Source organism: Notolepis coatsorum (assembly GCF_963971535.1).
Source record: "Notolepis coatsorum genome assembly, chromosome: 1".
NCBI lineage: Eukaryota > Metazoa > Chordata > Actinopteri > Aulopiformes > Paralepididae > Notolepis > Notolepis coatsorum.
The window spans coordinates 178689279-178710552 of NC_140165.1; the positions used below are offsets into that span (position 1 = coordinate 178689279).

Here is a 21274-nt window from a genome sequence, read left to right on the forward strand (position 1 = left end):
CCCTAGTCAGCAGCCCTCACTCATGCGATGTAAACCAGGGACTCGAATACGCATGTTGTTGTTGTTGTAGCCTGTAGGACATTGATGCCAAGAGCTATCTGTAGCTACTGCTGGATGGCGTTGGGACAACGCCTAAGTGAACTATTTAGTTTACTGCGACATTTCGTAGTGACTAGTTACCTAGCCAACGGAGGTATTATGTACTGGACTATTGCTGGAGGATTTGTTGATGTCGGGAGCTATCCGTAGCTAGCCGGCTGGATAACGTTACACAATGCCTTGTGTATTAAACTAAGTGAATAGTTGACTGGGTCATTTTGTAACGGTAGCTAACGTTATCTCACGAAGGTCCCACACTGACTAGACTAACGTCACGGTGAGGCAATAGCCTCTGTTTACATGCAGGCATACAGGGGTAGGAGCAGCAGTGCTAAGTGCTAACTAACGTCACGGTGACTCGGAGGCAATAGCCTCTGTTTACATGCAGCATACAGAAACAGGTGGGGAGGGGGTAGCAGCAGCAGTGCGCGGTGTGCGCTTCATGTCTGCTGAGACAGCGAGTGAGAACTCCGCTAAAGAATTTGATCATGATTTTCGGTTTTCACATGACTATTTGATTGAGCGCCACACGGCGCTCAGACGTCTCAGTGGGAGGCGCCAAACATAAAAACTGAGCGCAAATGGCGGGTGGCGCTCTCTAGTTTCGGTCCCTGACTGCACCCCATTGGATTGCACTGAATGAAATGCATGGGGAAAAAAATTTCCAGAATCCACATTTTACTTGTCAGGCAAGTACCGGAGATGATCCAAGTCATTGCCCACCACCAGAACAGCGTGGAATATGTCTTTTGACCATCCAGCATTGGATTAATAAACGCGATCGATATTTGGAATGGCGATCAGGAATTGGAATAATCTTTTTGGAGAACATCTGATCTGAGGTAAGGAATCTATTTGACCAGTATTGGGATAATCAGAGCTGTTTTCACCTATATATCAACGTGTCCCATATGTGTGTGTGTGGCTGTGAGTGTGTGTAGCTGATCAGGAAATAAGAGAATGGATTTTTCAGCCCGCTTCTATAGCGTGCATAAGTACACATATACTATCGATAATCTAGCATTTATTTGAAAACGATTCATAAATAGGCCGAAAAATGACAACGTGTTTGTGTATTACAGTAAAGCGCGATTCCTGCAGAATCTTTTTTTTTTTAAAGTTTAAAAAAACTAGCGTTTTTCAAAATGGTATAAAAACGGAAATGAACCGATTAAAAAAACAATCCGTTTCGACAATGTTGACTGCAAACAAGTCATTGATAAGCGACGGTCGTATTAGACACATAGCCAGAATTTAAGATATAGTTTATGCGTTCACAAATGCAAGTGCTCCGTCATTGAATAGAGCGATGGCATTCAACGGGGTAAATAGGACACAGAGGCGTGGCACGGAAAGTGTTAAGCCCGATCCATATTTTCAGAAGACTTGCTTCATACCCAAGTAAATGGAAGATTGCTCCACTTCTACAAGGTCCTGTTCTTGGTATATAGGGACATCTATGGATCTCTGGGAATGTATTCCCAGTGTCAGAAATATTGTGTCTGTTACTAGGCTTGAGTAAATTGTGATGAACCAAAGAAGAATATAAATTATTATTATATATTTTTTTCCAGCTAATTCTTGAGATCTAGTGTACAAAAACATATAAGCAAATTAATATAGGGCAGATGATTTATAGGTTTTTTTGTAGATACAGTACTGCATTTTGCCATCCGGACACATGCATTTTGAAATATGAAAAACCTTTATTGCCCTTCAAGGGAATTTGCTTTGCACAAAGAGAGCAACAAAAAAGCCGAATAGGCACAAATATGAACAATACAGCACAGACAAACAAGACATGAGCATAATAAATACGAACATCATAAAAAACATGACACTGCATGACCCTCAACGGCACCATGGTGCAAGTGCTAAAAAATACCAAATAAGTGAAACGTGTTAAACAGCTGAATGCTGCGTGGGACAAAGGACGTAATGCATCGTTTGCAGGCACGTTGGAACTTTAAATCGGTAGGGGGTGCGGCCTTTGAGATATTAAAAAATGTTTGCGCAGTGGAGAAAAACAGAGTCGGGACACATGTCCTTTAGTCTAGCGGCAGCCTGTACCCCCCAGACATGTTGTTGGCCCCGTCAAAACAGTATCCTATCAGCCTCTCCATGGGCAGGTCGAGGCGTAAAAGAATGTCTTTTATACACAAAAACAGCGTCTCGGCTGTTGTGTCTCCATGGGGCATTGTAAAAACCCCAAAAGAAGTTCTGAGCTTCCAAGTTGTCATCGGCGAACTGTATATTAAATGAGAATTGTTCTTTTCCAGTAACATCAGTGGTTCCGTCAGCGCTCAAGCCAAATAATGGGCTTTTGGATGCTTTGCCTCTAATTTGTCGCTGAATATCATGGGCAAACAGCTGTAAGATTTCGTTTTGGATGTTGTTGGACATCCAGTTGTCTCTCTTTTGCAGCCAATTCTTCAACTCGGGATCAGACTCGGTGCGCACTCTTTCCATCATCAGCTGCCATAACACCCCATCCTTTTTGCATCACCCCTCAGTGGAAGCCCCTGGCGGCTGGCGCCCGAGGAATCGTTTGCAGCTGAACTGCAGCTCTAGCATATTCCTCGCTGTCATTTGTTTTTTTGCAATCGTTTCGGAAAGCAGTGCATTAATTGGCTTACTTTTCAGCGCTGCAAATTTTTTACTCACATCTGAATGAAAGCGAGATTTCTCATGGTCCTGTAATTTCTCCATTGCTTTCCTCCAATTGGAAAAGCCTGTCTCCTTTACAAAGGCGCGCTCGCTCATGGACACCAACCTTTTCACAATCGCTGACCTACACACACCGCACACAATGCTGTCACGTTCAGCAATGTACTCTAGCCACTGCCACTCTTTGAACCAGGCCGCCTTACAGGAGCGAGTGAAGCTCTCCCCAGGGTATTTTCGGGCAGGAAATACATAATTATCACATCATGATCTGCATTGACTTTAGTAGCACTAGCCTCACTAGATTGAAGAGGAGGAGAGGAAGGAATCGTAATAGTGGTGGCTAGCTGCTGCTGCTGTTGGTCTACTAGCAGTAGCACTGCTGGCACAGATCGGGGGGGAACAGACTCAGTTAACTCTTCAATACCTGATGTTGAGGCTGAACCTGTCGTCTCTGTCTCTCTCTGACGTTTATCAGATTTAGTGGGACTGTCACTGCGACCGGCGGGACGTTTAGAAAATAAATCTGATATTTTTATTTTCTGCTAGTGAGACATTCTGTGCTAGCAAAGTCTGACTACTAGCTAAAATCGACGGACTGCGCAAGCACTGTATCACAGTAGCTCAGTGATTCGTTGTGCGTGGGAAGGGCGGGAGACGGGAGGTGAATACAATTAGTTGTTTCACCTGTCATTCAATCAGTCTGTGACAGTCTGTCATCACTCGAAAATCTACTCTGCTGCAATCTTGTCGGTTTTACACGTATGATTGTGTATGTACAGTAGTGTAATGAATGAATGAAAACTTTATTTAACAGATTGGAGAATGGCTACAATACAGTACGGCTCAATACACACAATATTAAAATGGTGAAGTGCTTTGAGCAGGATAAACTTATAATATACAGTATTACAGTTACAGTTATACAGTTACAGTATATAATATACAAATATATACATACCGTCATAAAATAAGAAAAATATTTTATACATTTTTTTATTTTTTTTTTAATTGCCGCACCCCCCCTTCCAACGTGCCTGATCGTTTGGTTGTAGTCCTAGGCATGCAGTACCTCTGGTTGAGGGTAAGAGTGCATACTCACACTCCAACGATAGAGATCAAAGACAAATACAAAATGAAATGGGACATGGACAGGATCAAGTACCTAGGCCTAGGGTGAACATTACAAGAGGGGTGGAGGGTTATACGATGCAAACTATACACAGATTAATCAGAAAATCAAGAGAGACCTAGAAAGATGGACAGTAATGCCCCTAGATTTCAGCTCAAGGATCAAAATCATTAAGATCAACATATTACCACGGTTATTATACCTATTTCAGTCTTTACCTATATTAATACGACAAAAACAAGAGAGAACGGGATAGACAGATATCAAGATTCATTTGGGGGGGGGGGGGGGGGGAGGCCAAGGATCAGATATGTGACTCTACAACTACCAAAGGAGAAAGGAGGAATGGCAGTACCCAGTTTAGAAGACTATTACTATGCAACACAGCTTAGAACGGTAGCATGCTGGTGCAATGTGAAATATGAAGCCAAATGGAAAGACATAGAAACCAAAAGAGAGGGATTCAAAGTGCAGGCACTAATAGGAGATAGGGAGCTGTTTAGAAGACAGGAAGAACTACTAGACGCGACAACAAATTCAAACCAGGGATAGACGACCATGGGTTAAAAAGATGGAAACGGGGGGGTATAACAGCAATATGTACAATGATAGAAGGAGGGGAGATGCAGACTCTACAAAAATGTAAAGAAAGATTCGGACTAGAGAATTGATAGGTTTTTCGGTTAATTGATGGTGTTGACAGAATCCGGCTATAGGGCGACAATAATGTGGTCAAGAGGCATGGTTTCTATCTTTAGCCTTTAACACTTTAACTGCCACACACGAGATATCTCGGGTTTATTTTTAAGTGGTTGAAAGCCACTATTTTTTTTTTTTTTTAGCGATCTGAAATCATATTGCATCACGCAAGCCTACCCGAGTATACACGAGCTCCGCCGGAGAGCATATGTGGAAAAAAGCGCCCCCTATCGTCTTTCAGATGACATAAGGGATTTTGGAATGGACTCAATGAAAATGGATGGGGAAAAAAATCCGGTACTCCACATTTTCCAGTCCACTGATCCAGCCGGGGTTACCACAGTTCATTCTGGAGTCTCTGAGCCCCGCTGATCATGGAGTTCTACTGTATCGCGTTGGATCTATACACTTATCGATTTTTTCGAATGGTGATCAGGAATTGGAATATACCAGTTGGATACCATCTGATGTCAGGTAAGGACTCTATGTTATCAGTGTTAGGATAATCAGACTAATTTTGATGAAGTTATAAGCTGTTTTGTGAAATGGGCTCTTTCGGTTTCACTGTAAAAGTCCAAGAGGAAATCAACGCGGCGATTATCCGTGCGCGGCCCGAATGTGCTTGCGTGCACGTATAATATTGATCATCTAGCGTTTATTTGAAAACGATTCATAAAAAGGCCGACGAATATCAACGTTGTCGAATATTCCAGTAAAAGACGATTTTCATAGAATGGTCCAGAATGGGCTGTTTTTTATCTCCAAACGGGTGCTTTTCTAAATGCTCTAAAACGGAAATGACGCGATAAAAAACCAATCTGCCTCGACAGCACTGACTGGAAAATAGTCTTTGATAATGCAATGGGCAGATTAGACACATAGCCATAATTTAAAACATAGATTAGGCGATATTAACGTTAACATTGGCGCCGATGGTGGCATTCAGGGGGTAAAAAGGAAAACCCGGCGTGGCACTCAAAGTGTTAACTGGCGTGGTTTATTTATTCACATGGCAGAGCAGCAGTTCTAGAGTTCTCCTCTCACTGAGAGGCTGGGGGGAAAGAGAAAGAGTGGGAGGAGACATCTATATTTATACTCGCCACCTGGTGGTGTTCCTGAGTGGCTCCGCCTAGATCGCCCTCTAGTGGAAACAGTTATATATGTAGTTAGACAGTTACTAACAATCCTACACAGAACCTCTGACTTCAACAGATGGTGAATATCTTAAGTTGATAGGTTCATCAGTTCATTAATGTCTGGTAATATCTTATATCTAAAGGCACCCTCGTGGGGCCTGGCGTCTGTGTGTCTGTGTCTCTCTCTCCCTGCATCTGGCTTGAGTGACCTGATGACCCCGTTGCTGCATCCCCCTTGATTTGTTGGGTTGTTGTTCGGCCAGTGGAGACTCCCTTTGTGTCTCACACACACACACACACACACACACACACACACACACACACACACACACACACTCTCTCCCTGCATCTGGAATCCATTACCCTTAGCCCCCCTTCTGACACAAGCACACACACACACACAGACATGCACACATACATACACACTCACAGACACACACACATACATACACGCACAGGCACACACACACCCCTCCCTTCTCTTCCTTTGTCCATGAGGGTATAAATATGTCATGTGTGTCTTCATTCTGAACGAGACGCTGAGCCCCGTGGAGGGCGACTGTTCTTCTTCTCTGTGTGATCGACAATAAAGTCTCCGTTCGAAATACAACTTTGTCGCTTGAATCTATCAGCTGGTCCATACTAATATCAATCCAAAGGACTTGGGTGGAAGAATTCCCTTCAGAATAGAGACCACTTTAGATATTTACAGATTAGAGATTACTATAACAAAGAAATAAAGCAAGACAGAGACAAAGAACAGAATAATTAAGGATAATGGTCAAATCATATGAAGGAAGGAAGGGGAGGGTTATATCAGCACTATGTCAGGCAATAATAGACAGTAAGGAAATTACAACCTTGTATATAAAAGAAAAGTGGGAGAAAGAATTAGAAATAGAGATAACAGAGGAGGAATGGTATAACACATGTAAGATACAACAATCAACCACAGGATCAAGGATATGGAGGGGGTTTGGGTGGAAAAACATAATTAGATTCTTTATTACACCAGAAATACAGGGCAATTACATGCCAACACAAAAGCCATGTTGGAGAAAATGTGGGCAAGAAGTAGCGAACCACACACACATATTCTGGGGATGTCCGAAAATAAGAAACTACTGGGAGGAGATAGGAGGGATAATAAATGAAATAGTAGGATATGAAATACCCCAGACAGGTCAAGTACTATACCTAGGGAACTTAACACAGAAAGAAATTCAGGGAGAAGACAAATATCTGATTAAGATACTATTAGTAGCAGCCAACAAAGCTTTGACTAAACTGTGGTACAGGGTAGAAGCACCGACGAAGGAACAATGGATAAGGCTAAGAGAATCATCAAGGACTCCAGCCACCCAAACAACTGCCTCTTTGAACTGCTGCGGTCAGGCAAGCGATACCGGAGTCTCATGGCGAGCACAGAAAGACTCAGAAGAAGCTTCTATCCCCAGGCCATCAGGCTGCTCAACGAACAATAAACACTATGCAACAACCATCAAATGCACACAGCACACACATCCACACGTGCACACTCACTTTAAACAAACAACACACTGCAGCACCCACTCTCCACACTTTAGATCACCTAAACATACTTTATATTTATTGGTAAAGGATTTGCACTACAACTCGTACACCTTACTGTAAATTGTACCTAAATTGTACCTCATCCCATTTCTGCTTTGCACTATATAGTATTGTATATTAGTACATTGCATAGTATATTGTATATTGTATGGTAACTCAGTTACATCTATTCTGCATCGAACATTGTACATATGTCTATACTGAACACTGTGACTTCTATTTTTACTTCTATTACATGCTATACTATTTTATTTCATACTTATCTTGTCTAGCACAGTGGTTCCCAAAGTCGGGGTCGCGACCCAAAGGTGGGCCGCGAGCAGCCACGGGAGGGCCGCGAGATGATTTCCAAATGATTTTTTTTGTCAGGCCACTGAACTTAGAAGCAGGCCAGGACAGTGTTTCTAGTTGTATTCTAAAATTATATTCTATTGTATTCTAAAATGTGACTATATGGTTTTATATTAACTTAATAAATAAACAAAAACGAAAAATCTACTTATTTCAACGAACATTTCAAACTAAATAACAGATTATGCACATGAAACGCTGAAAACAACCGAAGCAACAATAGTATTTTAATGAGGCTATTATTATTATCATTATTATTTTGCAACAAGTTAGCCCTCTCATAAATAGCACATATAAATGAATAACTAACTTGAACTAACTTAATAGGATTGAAGTGATATTTGGCTTAAAAAATCGGTCGCCTGGCAAAAAAAAGAAAAAAAAAAGCCTGACGATGTGCATTGGGCCGCGGCTCTCTGACGCCTTATTTTCTGGGTCCCGGCCTGAAAAGTTTGGGAACCCCTCTAGCACAGTCTCTGGAGCGTAACAGTAAGAAGCATTTTGTATAAAAGTATTCTGTAGATAGTATGACAACTATTAAAGAAACTTGAAACTTGAGATAATAGAGGGGATACAGGAAATGGAGAGAATCACACATATGCTGAGGCTACAAGAGGAGAAATTTGAGTCAAAATGGGAAAAGTGGGAGGAATATAGGAAGACAATAAACAACATCACAGAAGAATGAAAAGGAAACAAGAAAATAAATTGAAATGTAAATAAACGATGTAAAAATAGAATGGACCGAAGAACCCATGTCACCCTTTTTTCTTTTCTCATTTTTGTCAATCTTTTATTTTATTTTTGATATTATGTCTTTATAATTTTGTAGGTCGAAATGTACTGTTTATGTTGTTTATAAAAAAAAATTTAATAAAAATTTAAGTTTAAAAAAAAAAAGTGCGTACTCATACCATAGTGGGTGCAGTTGATTGGCTATGATCTTTTCTGCCAATTTCCAAACACTAGAAACTGTCGGAAACTGAACAAATGCTATATAAAATAAAAAATATTAGGTAAAGAGAGAAAGATGCCCCATATTCCATTGCAGTTTGCACGGCCTCCTCAGCGTGCCTCTCGGCGGACCTATATATTTTATGTATAGCGTGGGTGGTGATGATGATGATGATGATGATAGAAACCGCTGTGTCCCTCAATGAGTGGTATTACACTCATTGAGGGACACGAAGAAGTCAAGTCCGATGGGATTTGGGAATCTCAAATACAAATCGGGATTGGAATAAAAAATGCATTTATATTAAACAATACAGAATATACAGCACTTCTTGGTCTGTAGGGTAAGGACTTATTCCCTCCCCCCTGAACATTTATGGAGATGTATGGGCCTTTTAAGTCAGTGATATATGTGTCTTTCAAGGATAAGTGAGCTCCTGCACTGATTATTATAGTTCAATATTCAATATTTGATCACCAAAACTCCCCAAAAAGCATAAAAAGGGGCCCCCCGCTCGAAAAGGGCCCTTAAAAATCGGGCTTGCGCGCTTGCCCTTTTCAACCTTTGAGCACCTGCCCCTCTAAAGTCCTGTGCACGTCCCTGGACCAATCCCAGGAAGCCGTCCCTGGGGCGTCTATATTAATCCCAGCCGAAGAGTGCTTCGCGTTTCTCTGATTGGCCACGACGCCCATGTGACCGCGCGCGCGGCAGAGCGGTAGAGCGGAAATAGACTGCTGCCTCCGCGTCAAGAAAGACAGACAGGCATTCTATTGCCATGCTCTGCGACAAACTCTAACCTTAACCAACTCCGAAAGAATGCCTAAACTTAACCCTAACCTTAACCAACTCCGAAAGAATGCCTAAACTTAACCCTAACCTTAACCAACTCCGAAAGAATGCCTAAACTTAACGGGCGAAAGAATGCACGTTTATAGCGAGAGATGATAAATTAATTAAACGTAAAAAAAAAAAAAAAAAAAATTAAGTGATTCTAACTTGTCACCAACAAGCTAGAATGCAGGCTCCACAGCAAGGCGGCAAACGAGTTGAGCTAACCGTCGATGTTAAAACAGGGGGGATTACGGCTCCGCTCTGCCTCTGCCGCGGGGCGTGTCGCGGCCAATCAGGGAAAACGCGGAAGCACTCGGCAGCACTATTCGGCTGGGATTAAAGAATAGGCGTCCCTGGGACTTCCGGAAAAAGGCAACATTTAATTAAAGGGACAGTCCATTGAAATGTTGTCAATCCAACGAAAAATGAAGGCATGACCCTAATCTGCATGACAACAGCGCTTCTTCAGTGCCGGAGCTGCAATCAGTTGTAGGAGAGATTTATATAACACCATGCTAAAATCATTAACAGGAGGATACAGTACTGAATTCTGCCATCCGGACACATGCCATTTGAAATATGATTATGGAATATAGAATACCTATAAATGACGTTATTATGGTAGTGAAACTAACTGCCTTCTGTTTTATGGCAATAACGTTCAGGTTTCAGGAAAAATAAGAGAAAGAAAGAAGTCACGCTAGAAGTCAGATGATTGACAGGGGCTGGCATGAGCTGCATGGGAACATATTGTGTGTGGTGAGCACACGCATTCATGCACAACGAAGACAAGATTGCGTTGTCTCAATCATTTTAACTATAAATTTATGAGCTCAAAGTATGAGCTCACTACTGACTGAAATGTCCAACAAAAAGCATCAATTGTCAAATAATATTGATCACATTAACTAGACTAGATGTTTGAGGAAATTAGAAAGGGAACAACAACTTAACCCTTGTGTCTGATCAGATTCGTATTTGTTTGATAACTTTGCAGTGATGAGCCAACATAATATGTGGCATAATCTTTTAATTATCTTGTATTTTTTTTTTACTCTTCATAAATTGTTTATTCCACTTCAGCCCGATCATAACCACCACATATTCTTTTTTTTGTCATATTTAACAACTCTTTTCAGAAAAGTGGGAGTATTTCATTACAAAAATAATATAAAAAATGGTTATGATCAGGGCTGAAGTTGAATAAAATATTTATGGAAAAGAAAGTGGGAAATTATTTCAACATATTCTTTTTATGGAGTTTTTCAATTTAGTCCCCTAATAAGAGTATAATACTTTAGTTTTCAGACACAAGGGTTAAATAACAATGGCATAGGATTTGAATTTAAACACAGTGGAGCTTAGATGATCTACAGTTGTCCACGACTTATCCTCCAAGGCATCTGCTATATAATAATCTTCAGATTTACTTAAGTGTTATTAGTAGGTTACAGCAGTAAGCATTAGTTTGCTCAGTCAATTATGGCCAATTCGTTTTATATTGTTTAATACAGTTAAATAAATAGATAAATGAAAAGCAATTTCTTTTGGATTCCCCCCCCCACTGTACCGAAAATAATACCGAACCGTGTCTTCAAAACCGAGGTACGTACCGAACCGTGGATTTTGTGTACCGTTACACCCCTAATGTTTCTATAACTCTCTCCCATATAACTCTCTCCCATACCCTTAACACCAACCGTTGAAGTGCCCTTGAGCAAGGCACTAAACCCCCAACTGCTCCAGTGGAGTTGCTCAGTGGCCAACAGTGTCAGACTGTGGTTGTACTGGGGCCTAACAAAATTAATAGTTGGTTTCAGGTTGGTTGTCAGTTTGGCCATGGGTAGGTAGGGAATTTATTTTATTTTATTCTTTTATTTTATTCTTTCCCACGGCGACTATGGATAGGGAATTTCTTTATTTAATTAAAATGTTCACAACAACATGGATGCATGTACTCTGCCAGCATGTTTAATATCCATAATACTAAATGTTTGACTAAGATTTCTATGAAACGTTATTAAAAAGAAAAAAAAAAAAAAAAAAAAAAAATTTATATAATTTTTTCTAAAAACTCATAAAATATATTGGGTCGCACCTAAATCGGCAGGGTCGGTCGGCAACCTGAAACCAACTATTAATTTTGTTAGGCCTGGGCAGCTCCCAGGTGTGAATGGAACTCTGTGAATGTGAAGCAGGGCGTAGCTGAAAAAGAGCATCTGTGCTCAGCGAACCTACCCTGGGTAAATAAAGGTTAAAATAAAAAATAAAAAAAATAAACACTGGAAGAACAGGCTGAAGCAGCATAAGTCATTCAAGTAGATGCCGTCCATGGAAGAACAGTGTCCAGGGTAATTCATTGTACTGTATGAACCAGGGAAACAGTGTGCTGGGGTACCCCAAGTTTGACTCTGGTTCGCTTGACAATTAAGTTTGGGTCACTTCGGTTCCAAGAACAGGCTGAAGCAGCATAAGTCATTCAAGTAGATGCCGTCCATGGAAGAACAGTGTCCATGGAGGGTAATTCCTTGTACTGTATGAACCAGGGAAACAGTGTGTGCTGTGCTGTGCTGGGGTACCCTAAGTTTGACTCTGGTTCGCTTGACTTAAGTTTGGGTCACTTCGGTTCCTTGAGATGCCTCCCTCCCGGTCTGGCGCATAACGAAGCCACTTCTTGACAGTTTCGCTGTAGTCCTGGTCGGTCAGCTTGGGGTCAAACTGTCGAGCAGCAGCTGATAGACACAAAAATAAAAAAGTGAGGAAGAGAGGTGGGTGAGATGATGTACGATGATAAGAGCACCCCTCACTTCACACAAGTGCGATTTTTTTTAATCACTCAATTACTCACTCTGTAGGTCTACAGTAACAAGCTACAGTCAGCATCCAGTTAGACTGGACAGGAAAGAGAATTAAGCAATCGCCTAGCCTGACACCATCTAGGCAATACAATGTGTATCCATGCACCTCTAAAGCTCAATTACGTTGTCCATTTCTTATAGGTTGCACTTTCATCACTTTATTCCAACATAACACTTTTTTTTTAAGTTTTTGCAACAGCATAATTATATTCTGAATCACCAGCATCACCAGCATCACCACCTCACTACCTAAACTTAACCTATGAAGTAGTTTGCAGGGGAGGAAGCTCACCAAACATGCAGGCTTGTAGTGTGGTGTGCTTGAATGGCTTCTTGCTTTCTGAACAACGCTTGTCTTTCTTTCCAGCCCAGTTGAACCCACTGGCCAGGGCGTTGGTCATAGCAGTTTTCAACATCAGTCTGATCAGGTTCTCTGAATTGGTGCCTCCTACCAAAGCCAGGCGAGAAATCTAAATCAGAGAGAAGAAAATGAAGGCCCTGCGTTAGAAACAGCATAACGTTTATTTTATGAACACAGAGCAACCAACTTGTTTATACACACACTTTATGCATGCACTGATATTCCAGCCCATGCCAGTCATTAGGTTTAACCACATTAACCCTCCTGTCCATATGTAAACGGTATATTTGAACAATTTCAAAACGTTTCATAAATAGCAGATATACAAGCTCTAACACGTTTTGAACTAGAAAGTGCTAAACACATTTTTCCCCTGAACAAGACCACACTGAAACGATCTACATTTGATAAATGAATGCAGTTCAATAAATTACCATCTTTTGACGGACTGATTGCTCCATCAGTAATGATTCTGCCTCATTGAAGTCTTGTTCACTGGCGAGTGGCAGCTGGAAGGGGAGCATAGTGGTTGTGGTGGCCACCCCGTGTCCCCTGGTCCCACCAGATATGTTGCCCTCAGCCAACTCGGTCTTGATGAACTGCACATCTCTCGATAGATCCTTCACCACGACAAGTAATTCAGCCAGCATTGAATTATTCTTCTGGATGGTAAGGTCTTCAGAAGAAGAGTTAAAATCATTAAGTGAGAAATAAAAATAAGCAGCAAATCACACGAGGAATTACACCATGTCCAATAGACTTGCCTTTCAGAAGCTGCCCGTCATCGCCGGCCATCTGTCTACGCTGTGAAACACCAGATTGCCCTGAGCTGTGTCCTGACATCGCTGTAGAAACAAAATCATAGTTATATATTTCACTAGTTTGACTGCATTGGATCAAACTGGTGGTAGTTCCCTCTAAAATGGCATACCATTTTGTGCATGTTGTGAGAGACCAGGGGGACTGTAGTATTGCCCCGAGCTGCATCCCGACATCCCTGTAGAAACAAATCATTATATTTAAAAATACAAAATCTGACTTGTCAGTCAAATTAACATACATGTCATAATCACTAACACCGGTTCCTGACAGGCAGCAAGCGAGCGAACTGGAGACGAAATCGCACACGACACTGTCCTGATATGACGCAGCGCGTGTCCGAGTGTGTGTTACCTGGATTCTCGACCAATAAAAAGTGTTTAGGGGCGGGACTCGGCCGCGTAATCGCTCAACTAGAGACACAGCGAGCGAATATTTGAGGGGTGAACGACATCGCTGCTCAGTTCACTGTCGCTCGCGGCAGGTCAGGATAGTCTGATTGAAACGAATACATTTTAATCACTTTTTCTCGCTCGCTCGCGTCGCTCTATGTCAGGAAGGGGTGTAAGGAGTTGTATCCCCGTCTCTCAAAACACTGTTACTGAAAGAGTACAGTATCATACCACTACTTGCACTTTGTCGATCTTGCAGCTGCTGGACATGTGAGGCCTGCTGCTGCTGGTGATACTGTACAATATCAAATCCTGGCATCTCGGCTGAAACACAGTAGGAAATACACAAAGTTATTAGCAAATGACGCTATTGTAATCCCCCATGTGAGAAAATGTTTGATTTCCATTCAGCTGATTTCACGTGCACTGCCAAATACTACTTTAATAAAAATATCAAAGACAATGCGAGACAATACAGATATTTTAAACATGCCAGAATATTATGTTATGAGATTGCTTGATAACTCACCATTATGTTGAGTTAGCGATTGCCGGTAGTTGCTAGTAACCAGATCTACAAAGGGGAAATGTAAAATAAGTTGCGACTCAAACATGGTGGAAATTGTGCTCAATATAAAAGCATTATGTACAACTACACATTTTTATTGTGACATTGCTTGCAAGTTGTGAAGGCTTTGAATTTTTGTAGTGGGCTGGCATGCACATTGTAAACATGTATTCTGTTGCATGCATGATGCCAGCGACCTGCCAGCAAGCTCCTCACAAGAACACAGATATGGGTTCACTTACTGTTATTTGGATCAGGAGTCTGCAACGAATCTAAATAGCTGTAGATCATGCCACCATCCAAAGAATCTAAAAAAGGTAAGCCAGGGTGAGAATTGAAGATGCTACAAATCATGTTTAAACAGTCATCTAGTTGGCATTTTAACATTCATAGCAACATACCATTCATTGTAGGCTCTTGGCCAACAACTGGAGGGTTGCCGGATCTTAGCGCCTTACGAGACCGGCTCGATTTTGGAGTCTGTCCTACAACATATTTTAGTTGGCATGTTATTCACAATGTATATATTTTGGGCCAACTATAGAATAACTGCAAGAAATGCAGAAGTCCAATCAAATTAAAATGCTCAATTTGTCGGTACATGGTCAGACTAATTTGTTTAACTGTTTATTATTATTATTATTATTATTATTATTATTATTATTATTATTATTATTATTATTATTATTATTATTATTATTAACTGTAGCAGTGATCATTTCCAAAGTGCCTATATAAAATAAATGCATTGCATCAATACCTGGGAAACCCACATCAGGTGCTTTGGCAAAACGTTTTCTTTTGGCGTCGCCACTCGAGTGGTCATCAGAGTCCGTGTGCACATACTGCTGATTTGGCCTAAAAAAAAGTATATATATACACACATGTAATAAATGTAGTTATGATACTACGTTTATTAGTCAAGGCTAAAGTCTGAATACATAGGCCCTCAGGCCACTGTGTGTTATCCTTTTAGCACTACTTGCAACTACAACAGCAGTGCAATTATTTACAACACCCTAGGGAGAGTTGTCCCTTTAACAAAGTGAACACTGTACCTGGATCTTCTTTTCTGGGCGGAGATCTCCTTCGTCCTCAGATTCAATTTCAGAGGTTGGACACATAGTTGAGGTGTACTTGGTCTCTCGTTTTTTGGCCTCATCATGGGTCTCTGGAAAGAGCAGAGAGAAAATGACAATTAACATATCTGCAGTCCAGTGTTTAACGAAAAAATATATGTACCTGGACAGGAAAGAGAATTAAGCAATCGCCTAGCCTGACACCATCTAGGCAATACAATGTGTATCCATGCACTTCTAGATCTATCACAGTGTTTAGAGGGTCTATCACACCCTCTAAACACTGCTAGACCCTCTAAACACTGTGACAGACCCTCTAAACACTGTGACAGACCCTCTAAACACTGTGACAGACCCGACAAACACTGTGACACCTCTAAACACTGATAGATCTATCAGTATTTAGAGGGTGTGATAGACCCTCTAAACACTGTAATAGACCCTCTAAACACTGATAGACCCTCTAAACACTGTGATAGACCCTCTAAACACTGTGACAGACCCTCTAAACACTGATAGACCCTCTAAAGACTGTGATAGACCCGACAACCACTGTGACACACTGTGATAGACCCGACAAACACTGATAGACCCTCTAAACACTGATAGACCCTCTAAACACTGTGATAGACCCGACAAACACTGTGATAGATCTATCACAGTGTTTGTCGGGTCTATCACAGTGTTTAGAGGGTCTATCAGTGTTTAGAGGGTCTATCAGTGTTTGTCGGGTCTATCACAGTGTTTGTAGGGTCTATCACAGTGTTTAGAGGGTCTGTCACAGTGTTTAGAGGGTCTGTCACAGTGTTTATAGGGTCTATCAGTGTTTAGAGGGTCTGTCACAGTGTTTAGAGGGTCTATCAGTGTTTAGAGGGTCTGTCACAGTGTTTAGAGGGTCTGTCACAGTGTTTAGAGGGTCTGATACAGTGTTTAGAGGGTCTGTCACAGTGTTTAGAGGGTCTATCAGTGTTTAGAGGGTGTGATAGACCCTCTAAACACTGTGATAGACCCTCTAAACACTGATAGACCCTCTAAACACTGTGATAGACCCTCTAAACACTGTGACAGAACCTCTAAACACTGATAGACCCTCTAAAGACTGTGATAGACCCGACAAACACTGTGATAGACCCTCTAAACACTGTGATAGACCCTCTAAACACTGATAGACCCTCAAAACACTGTGATAGACACGACAAACACTGTGATAGATCTATCACAGTGTTTAGAGGGTCTATCACAGTGTTTGTCGGGTCTATCACAGTGTTTGTCGGGTCTATCACAGTGTTTAGAGGGTCTGTCACAGTGTTTAGAGGGTCTGTCACAGTGTTTAGAGGGTCTGTCACAGTGTTTAGAGGGTCTATCACAGTGTTTAGAGGGTCTATCACAGTGTTTAGAGGGTCTATCATAGTGTTTAGAGGGTCTATCAGTGTTTAGAGGGTCTGTCACAGTGTTTAGAGCAGGGATCGGCAATAGGCGGCCCGCGGGCCAACATTGGCCCGCCAGCAATAATTTCTGGCCCGTCAGATTATTTTGAGAATATGATATTTATTTGACGCACGGGAAATATTCACTCGGGACGCCAAGGTGTCTTTTATTGTGAAGCTGTATCTATCTACCGGCAGTCATCAAAAGCATGTCTGTCACTATAGCCAATTGAAATGCTAGAAATGGTCAGGTGGACTGGGAGAACCAATGGAATAGTCCCACCGGGCCCTGTGTCTTTCCCTAACACACTTTCACTTCCGCGTTCGAGATGCGACTCGCGAGCGAGTTGAAGAAAACAAAACAAACATTTTTGGATAGATTCTTTGCAACGGGGAAATATAACGCTTCTTTTAATAAACAGGAGCCATACTTAAAATACGGGTTTATCGTAACAGGTCGGTGATTCTTGCGTGCCGAGCCGACGTCCTCTCTGCATAATATGTGGCGACAACAACAACAACAACAACGAGGCAAGTTGGCAGATAAAGTAGCTGCATTCAACGCCAATCTGGAATTGGAGGGCGGCGAGTGGATATGACATGTTTCAAACATTAGCAGGGATTTTGGAGGACTTAACAACAAACAAGAAGGTATGGTGAGTCGTGTTTTCATGCATTCTGATCTGTTCATCACCCGCCGGTGTTCTGCAAAATTCTACTCTTCCTCGAATTCTGCTGCCAGCACTCCTGCGCGCAGAACACCGGCGCCGCGGTGATCTGCAACAGCTGAGAGCTGTTCATGAATGAATGGATGAGTGAGAACTTTGTTTGGCGGATTGCAGAGTGGGTGCAGTGCAGTGCGGCGCAGTGCACACGGTTGTTGGGGGGATGCAGACCAGAGAAAAACGTTTGTCTTTTTTCAATATCAGTATATTAAATTAGCCATTGTTTTTGATCCTGGCCCGCGAAGCAAGGGCTTGGGGAAAATCTGGCCCGCGGCAAAACCTAATTGGCGACCCCTGGTTTAGAGGGTCTGTCCCAGTGTTTAGAGGGTCTATCAGTGTTTAGAGGGTGTGATAGACCCTCTAAACACTGTAATAGACCCTACAAACACTGTGATAGACCCTACAAACACTGTGATAGACCCTCTAAACACTGATAGACCCACTAAACACTGTGATAGACCCTCTAAACACTGTGATAGATCTATCACAGTGTTTACAGTGTTTGTCGGGTCTATCACAGTGTTTAGAGGGTCTATCACAGTGTTTGTAGGGTTTGTAATCACTCGTTTAGCATTTCAAATATTTTAATATTTAAATAAATAAAACTTACATCAACTCCGAGCAGCAGTTTCTCCGTAGGCTCCTTGAAGTACACCATAAGGAGTCTTCTTCGAAGCCTCTGGATCATATCTGGCCAGAACTTCCCTGATCTCCGGGTTGTCCAGTTTCTGGCAGAACTGCAGGATGGTCCGTCCTCTCTGACCCAGGGCATCTTGGATCTTTTGAAGGGCATCGGTGTCTGTCAGGAGGCCAAAGTGGGAGAAACAATTAGATCTGAAATTAGTTTCAAAACGGTTGCACTGTGGGGAAAATTTTAAAGTACAGTAGATTACAGTAGATTATTATCTGTTCTTATGCATGCCTGGTGATACTAAATCCAAATTGAACTCAGGCATTTGAAAGATAATATATATATAAATGTGCGAATTGGCTATAATAAGGTCATTTATAAGCATCATATTCTATAATAATATTTCAAATTGCATTGGTCCGGATGGGAGAATTCAGTACTGCATCTACAGAACCTTCGGTTTAATCATCTTCCCTTTATTAATTTCCTTCGATTTTTTTTTTTACACATGACCTCAAGAGGGGACTGAACGAGATCAGTGGCAGTTTTTAATGTTTGGTCATTATTAGCATGGTGTTATTCACTGTCAAAGATGCAAAGAAACATCATAATTCATATTCTCATTTGTTTCATCACAATTTAAGCAAGCCTAGTAATAGACACAATATTTCTGACAATGTGAATACATTCCCTGAGGTCCATAGATGTCCCTAGATACCAATAATATGCAAATGGACCTTTCGATTTTGATTACTATTATTGTGAAATAATAATTAAATGTGAAATATTGCTATGTTATTGTGAGATTACAAAATCTGATGTGATATTACAGAGGATTTTGATTACAGTATTTTATTGTGAAATAATAATTAAATTATGTGAAATCAAAGGATACTGTATGAATGTCACTGTAATATGACACTCATAGCAGAATTAGTTATCAATAACCTACCTGTATAAATGTTAAAAGTTGTTGCAAATATTTTTTTTCCCTCATAAATATACCACTATATACATTAATTTCTTATATTAGTTTTAAAATGACCATTTAACAGTTTAACAGTGCTCTGAAAATGCTCTGAGAACATGCGGTCATCACTGTTTTAAGCACAAACACATTAGGGAGGGAGGGAGAGAGACAGGCCCGGCCTGTATGCCTGCACCCTGGTTTACCATGACTTTTTAGCAAGCAAGGTAGCAGCAATGCTAAGCTAACTGATTGTGCCAGTGTATCCTGTTAAAGAATACATCATAAGCCACATTTTGAAACGTTACTGACGTTAGCCTACATAAAATGTATAACAGTATTAGGGATGCACGATATTGATTTTTTGACACCGATACCGATAAATGTATGCTCCTCAAGCCGATAACCGATATTTATTGTATTATAATATTTTTTTAACTGTATATATATATATTTTTTTTTAATCAATTTTTTTTTTTTTTTTTTTTGTATTCATAAGCTCCGACGTCATCAGTACTGCTATCGGTACTCGAGAAATTATGGAGGTTTTTTTTGAGGAATTTAAACGTCGCAAACTAATCTTGTTGGCCGTTGTCTATTATCTCTCCTGCCTCTGTCTCTGCCTGCTGCGAGCAGGCTCCCTCCCACACACACACACACTCACTCACACACACACACACACACTCACTCACACGGGTGCTGCGCTGCCGACTCAGTACAGACAGCTCTGCTCTCATAATGGCGGAGAGAACGAAATGTTCAAAAGTCTGGGTCTATTTTACTAAAGTCGAGTGCAACAAGACATTTGCCAGTAATGTATAAGCGCTGGTACTTGTCAATGTGGCTGGCGGGGAGATAACGTTAGCTCCGAGTAGAGTAATGGCTGACAATCCGGAAGTAAATAAACGAACGAGAGCTTCTGATTGGTGGTAAGAAGAAGAGGTGGGTGCAAGCCGTGGGACGTAATTGGCAGATCGACTGTCTGTCTCCGAATGTAACGTGACTACGTCACAGCCAAGAAAGGGAGCACTCGATTTGTGAAAAACTCCCTGTTCCTAAACCACACGCTATCAGTTTTACCACAGTACTGGCAAAACGGGAGGAGGCTATAATAAAAACAAGCGCCCTTCATCCAAATCCACCCACACCGGATTTCTTTTAACCAAAAAATGTATTATATGTTATCGGAGCTATCAATAACGTTATCGAGTTTATCGGGATGACGTCATAATTGCTGATATCGGCCTTATCGTGCATCCCTAAACAGTATATGCAACAGGTGGAAACATTCATCATAGCTAACTGCTAACGCTACTAGCTAAATTAGCTTCAGCTAGCAGGCATGAATAACGGTTAATATAATATTCTCTACCATGTAAAAACGAACACGGCACTACTCCGCTGGCGTTTGCAATCGAAAGCATACATACAACATACAACATAATCGACATTATTGCCATGCAGTACTCACCAGTCTTAACGATGCAGAGAGACATGAGGTAGCAGCCAGGAAGCTGCCGCACAGGTGCATTCTGGGAGGCGGCGCAGCACAAGTGCAGTGCAGTCTGGGTGATGAGACACAATGACGACAGCATACGTTGAGCAGCATACGTTGATTCAACATTTATTAGATATTGGCATTTCAATCATTAAAATGCAACCACAAAACAATATTGATTCAATGACATGTTTTCAACATTGGCCAAGTGGTTCATCGGTTAATGGTTGATCCACCATCAATCGTCGACCTTAACCAAAAATCAAGCATTTTGACCATAACTCAACATTGAATTAACATCTTTTGCTATCTGGGAGATGAGTGGAAGAAGGAAAGGGAAGGACCGAAAAAGAAGGGAGAAAACGTTTAAAAACTCGAAAAACTAGACCACAGAGGAGTCCGACATCGAAGCTAACGTGGTCGCTAGCTTAAACGAAATGTGGCAAGCTGACAACGTGCCGACAAGTCACGAGAAGAGCATGGAACACG

The 21274-nt window shown here is 41.4% G+C and overlaps 1 protein-coding gene across 1 annotated transcript in view; it reads right to left on the reverse strand.

The window, feature by feature from the left end:
• LOC311223584 (uncharacterized protein) overlaps nt 1-20126 on the reverse strand; it is a gene marked incomplete at its 3' end in the record, with an annotated part of 41065 nt that extends 20939 nt beyond the window's left edge. The window contains exons 1-5 of the mRNA XM_084308362.1: nt 19980-20126; nt 18300-18488; nt 15517-15629; nt 15219-15316; nt 14701-14766 (exon numbers count right to left, since the gene is read on the reverse strand). Of these exons, the coding sequence (XP_084164488.1) occupies nt 14701-14766; nt 15219-15316; nt 15517-15629; nt 18300-18488; nt 19980-20024 (511 nt within the window). The 5' untranslated portion in view covers nt 20025-20126. The remainder of the gene's footprint in view (nt 1-14700; nt 14767-15218; nt 15317-15516; nt 15630-18299; nt 18489-19979) is intronic.
• Nucleotides 20127-21274: the final 1148 nt, after the last annotated feature.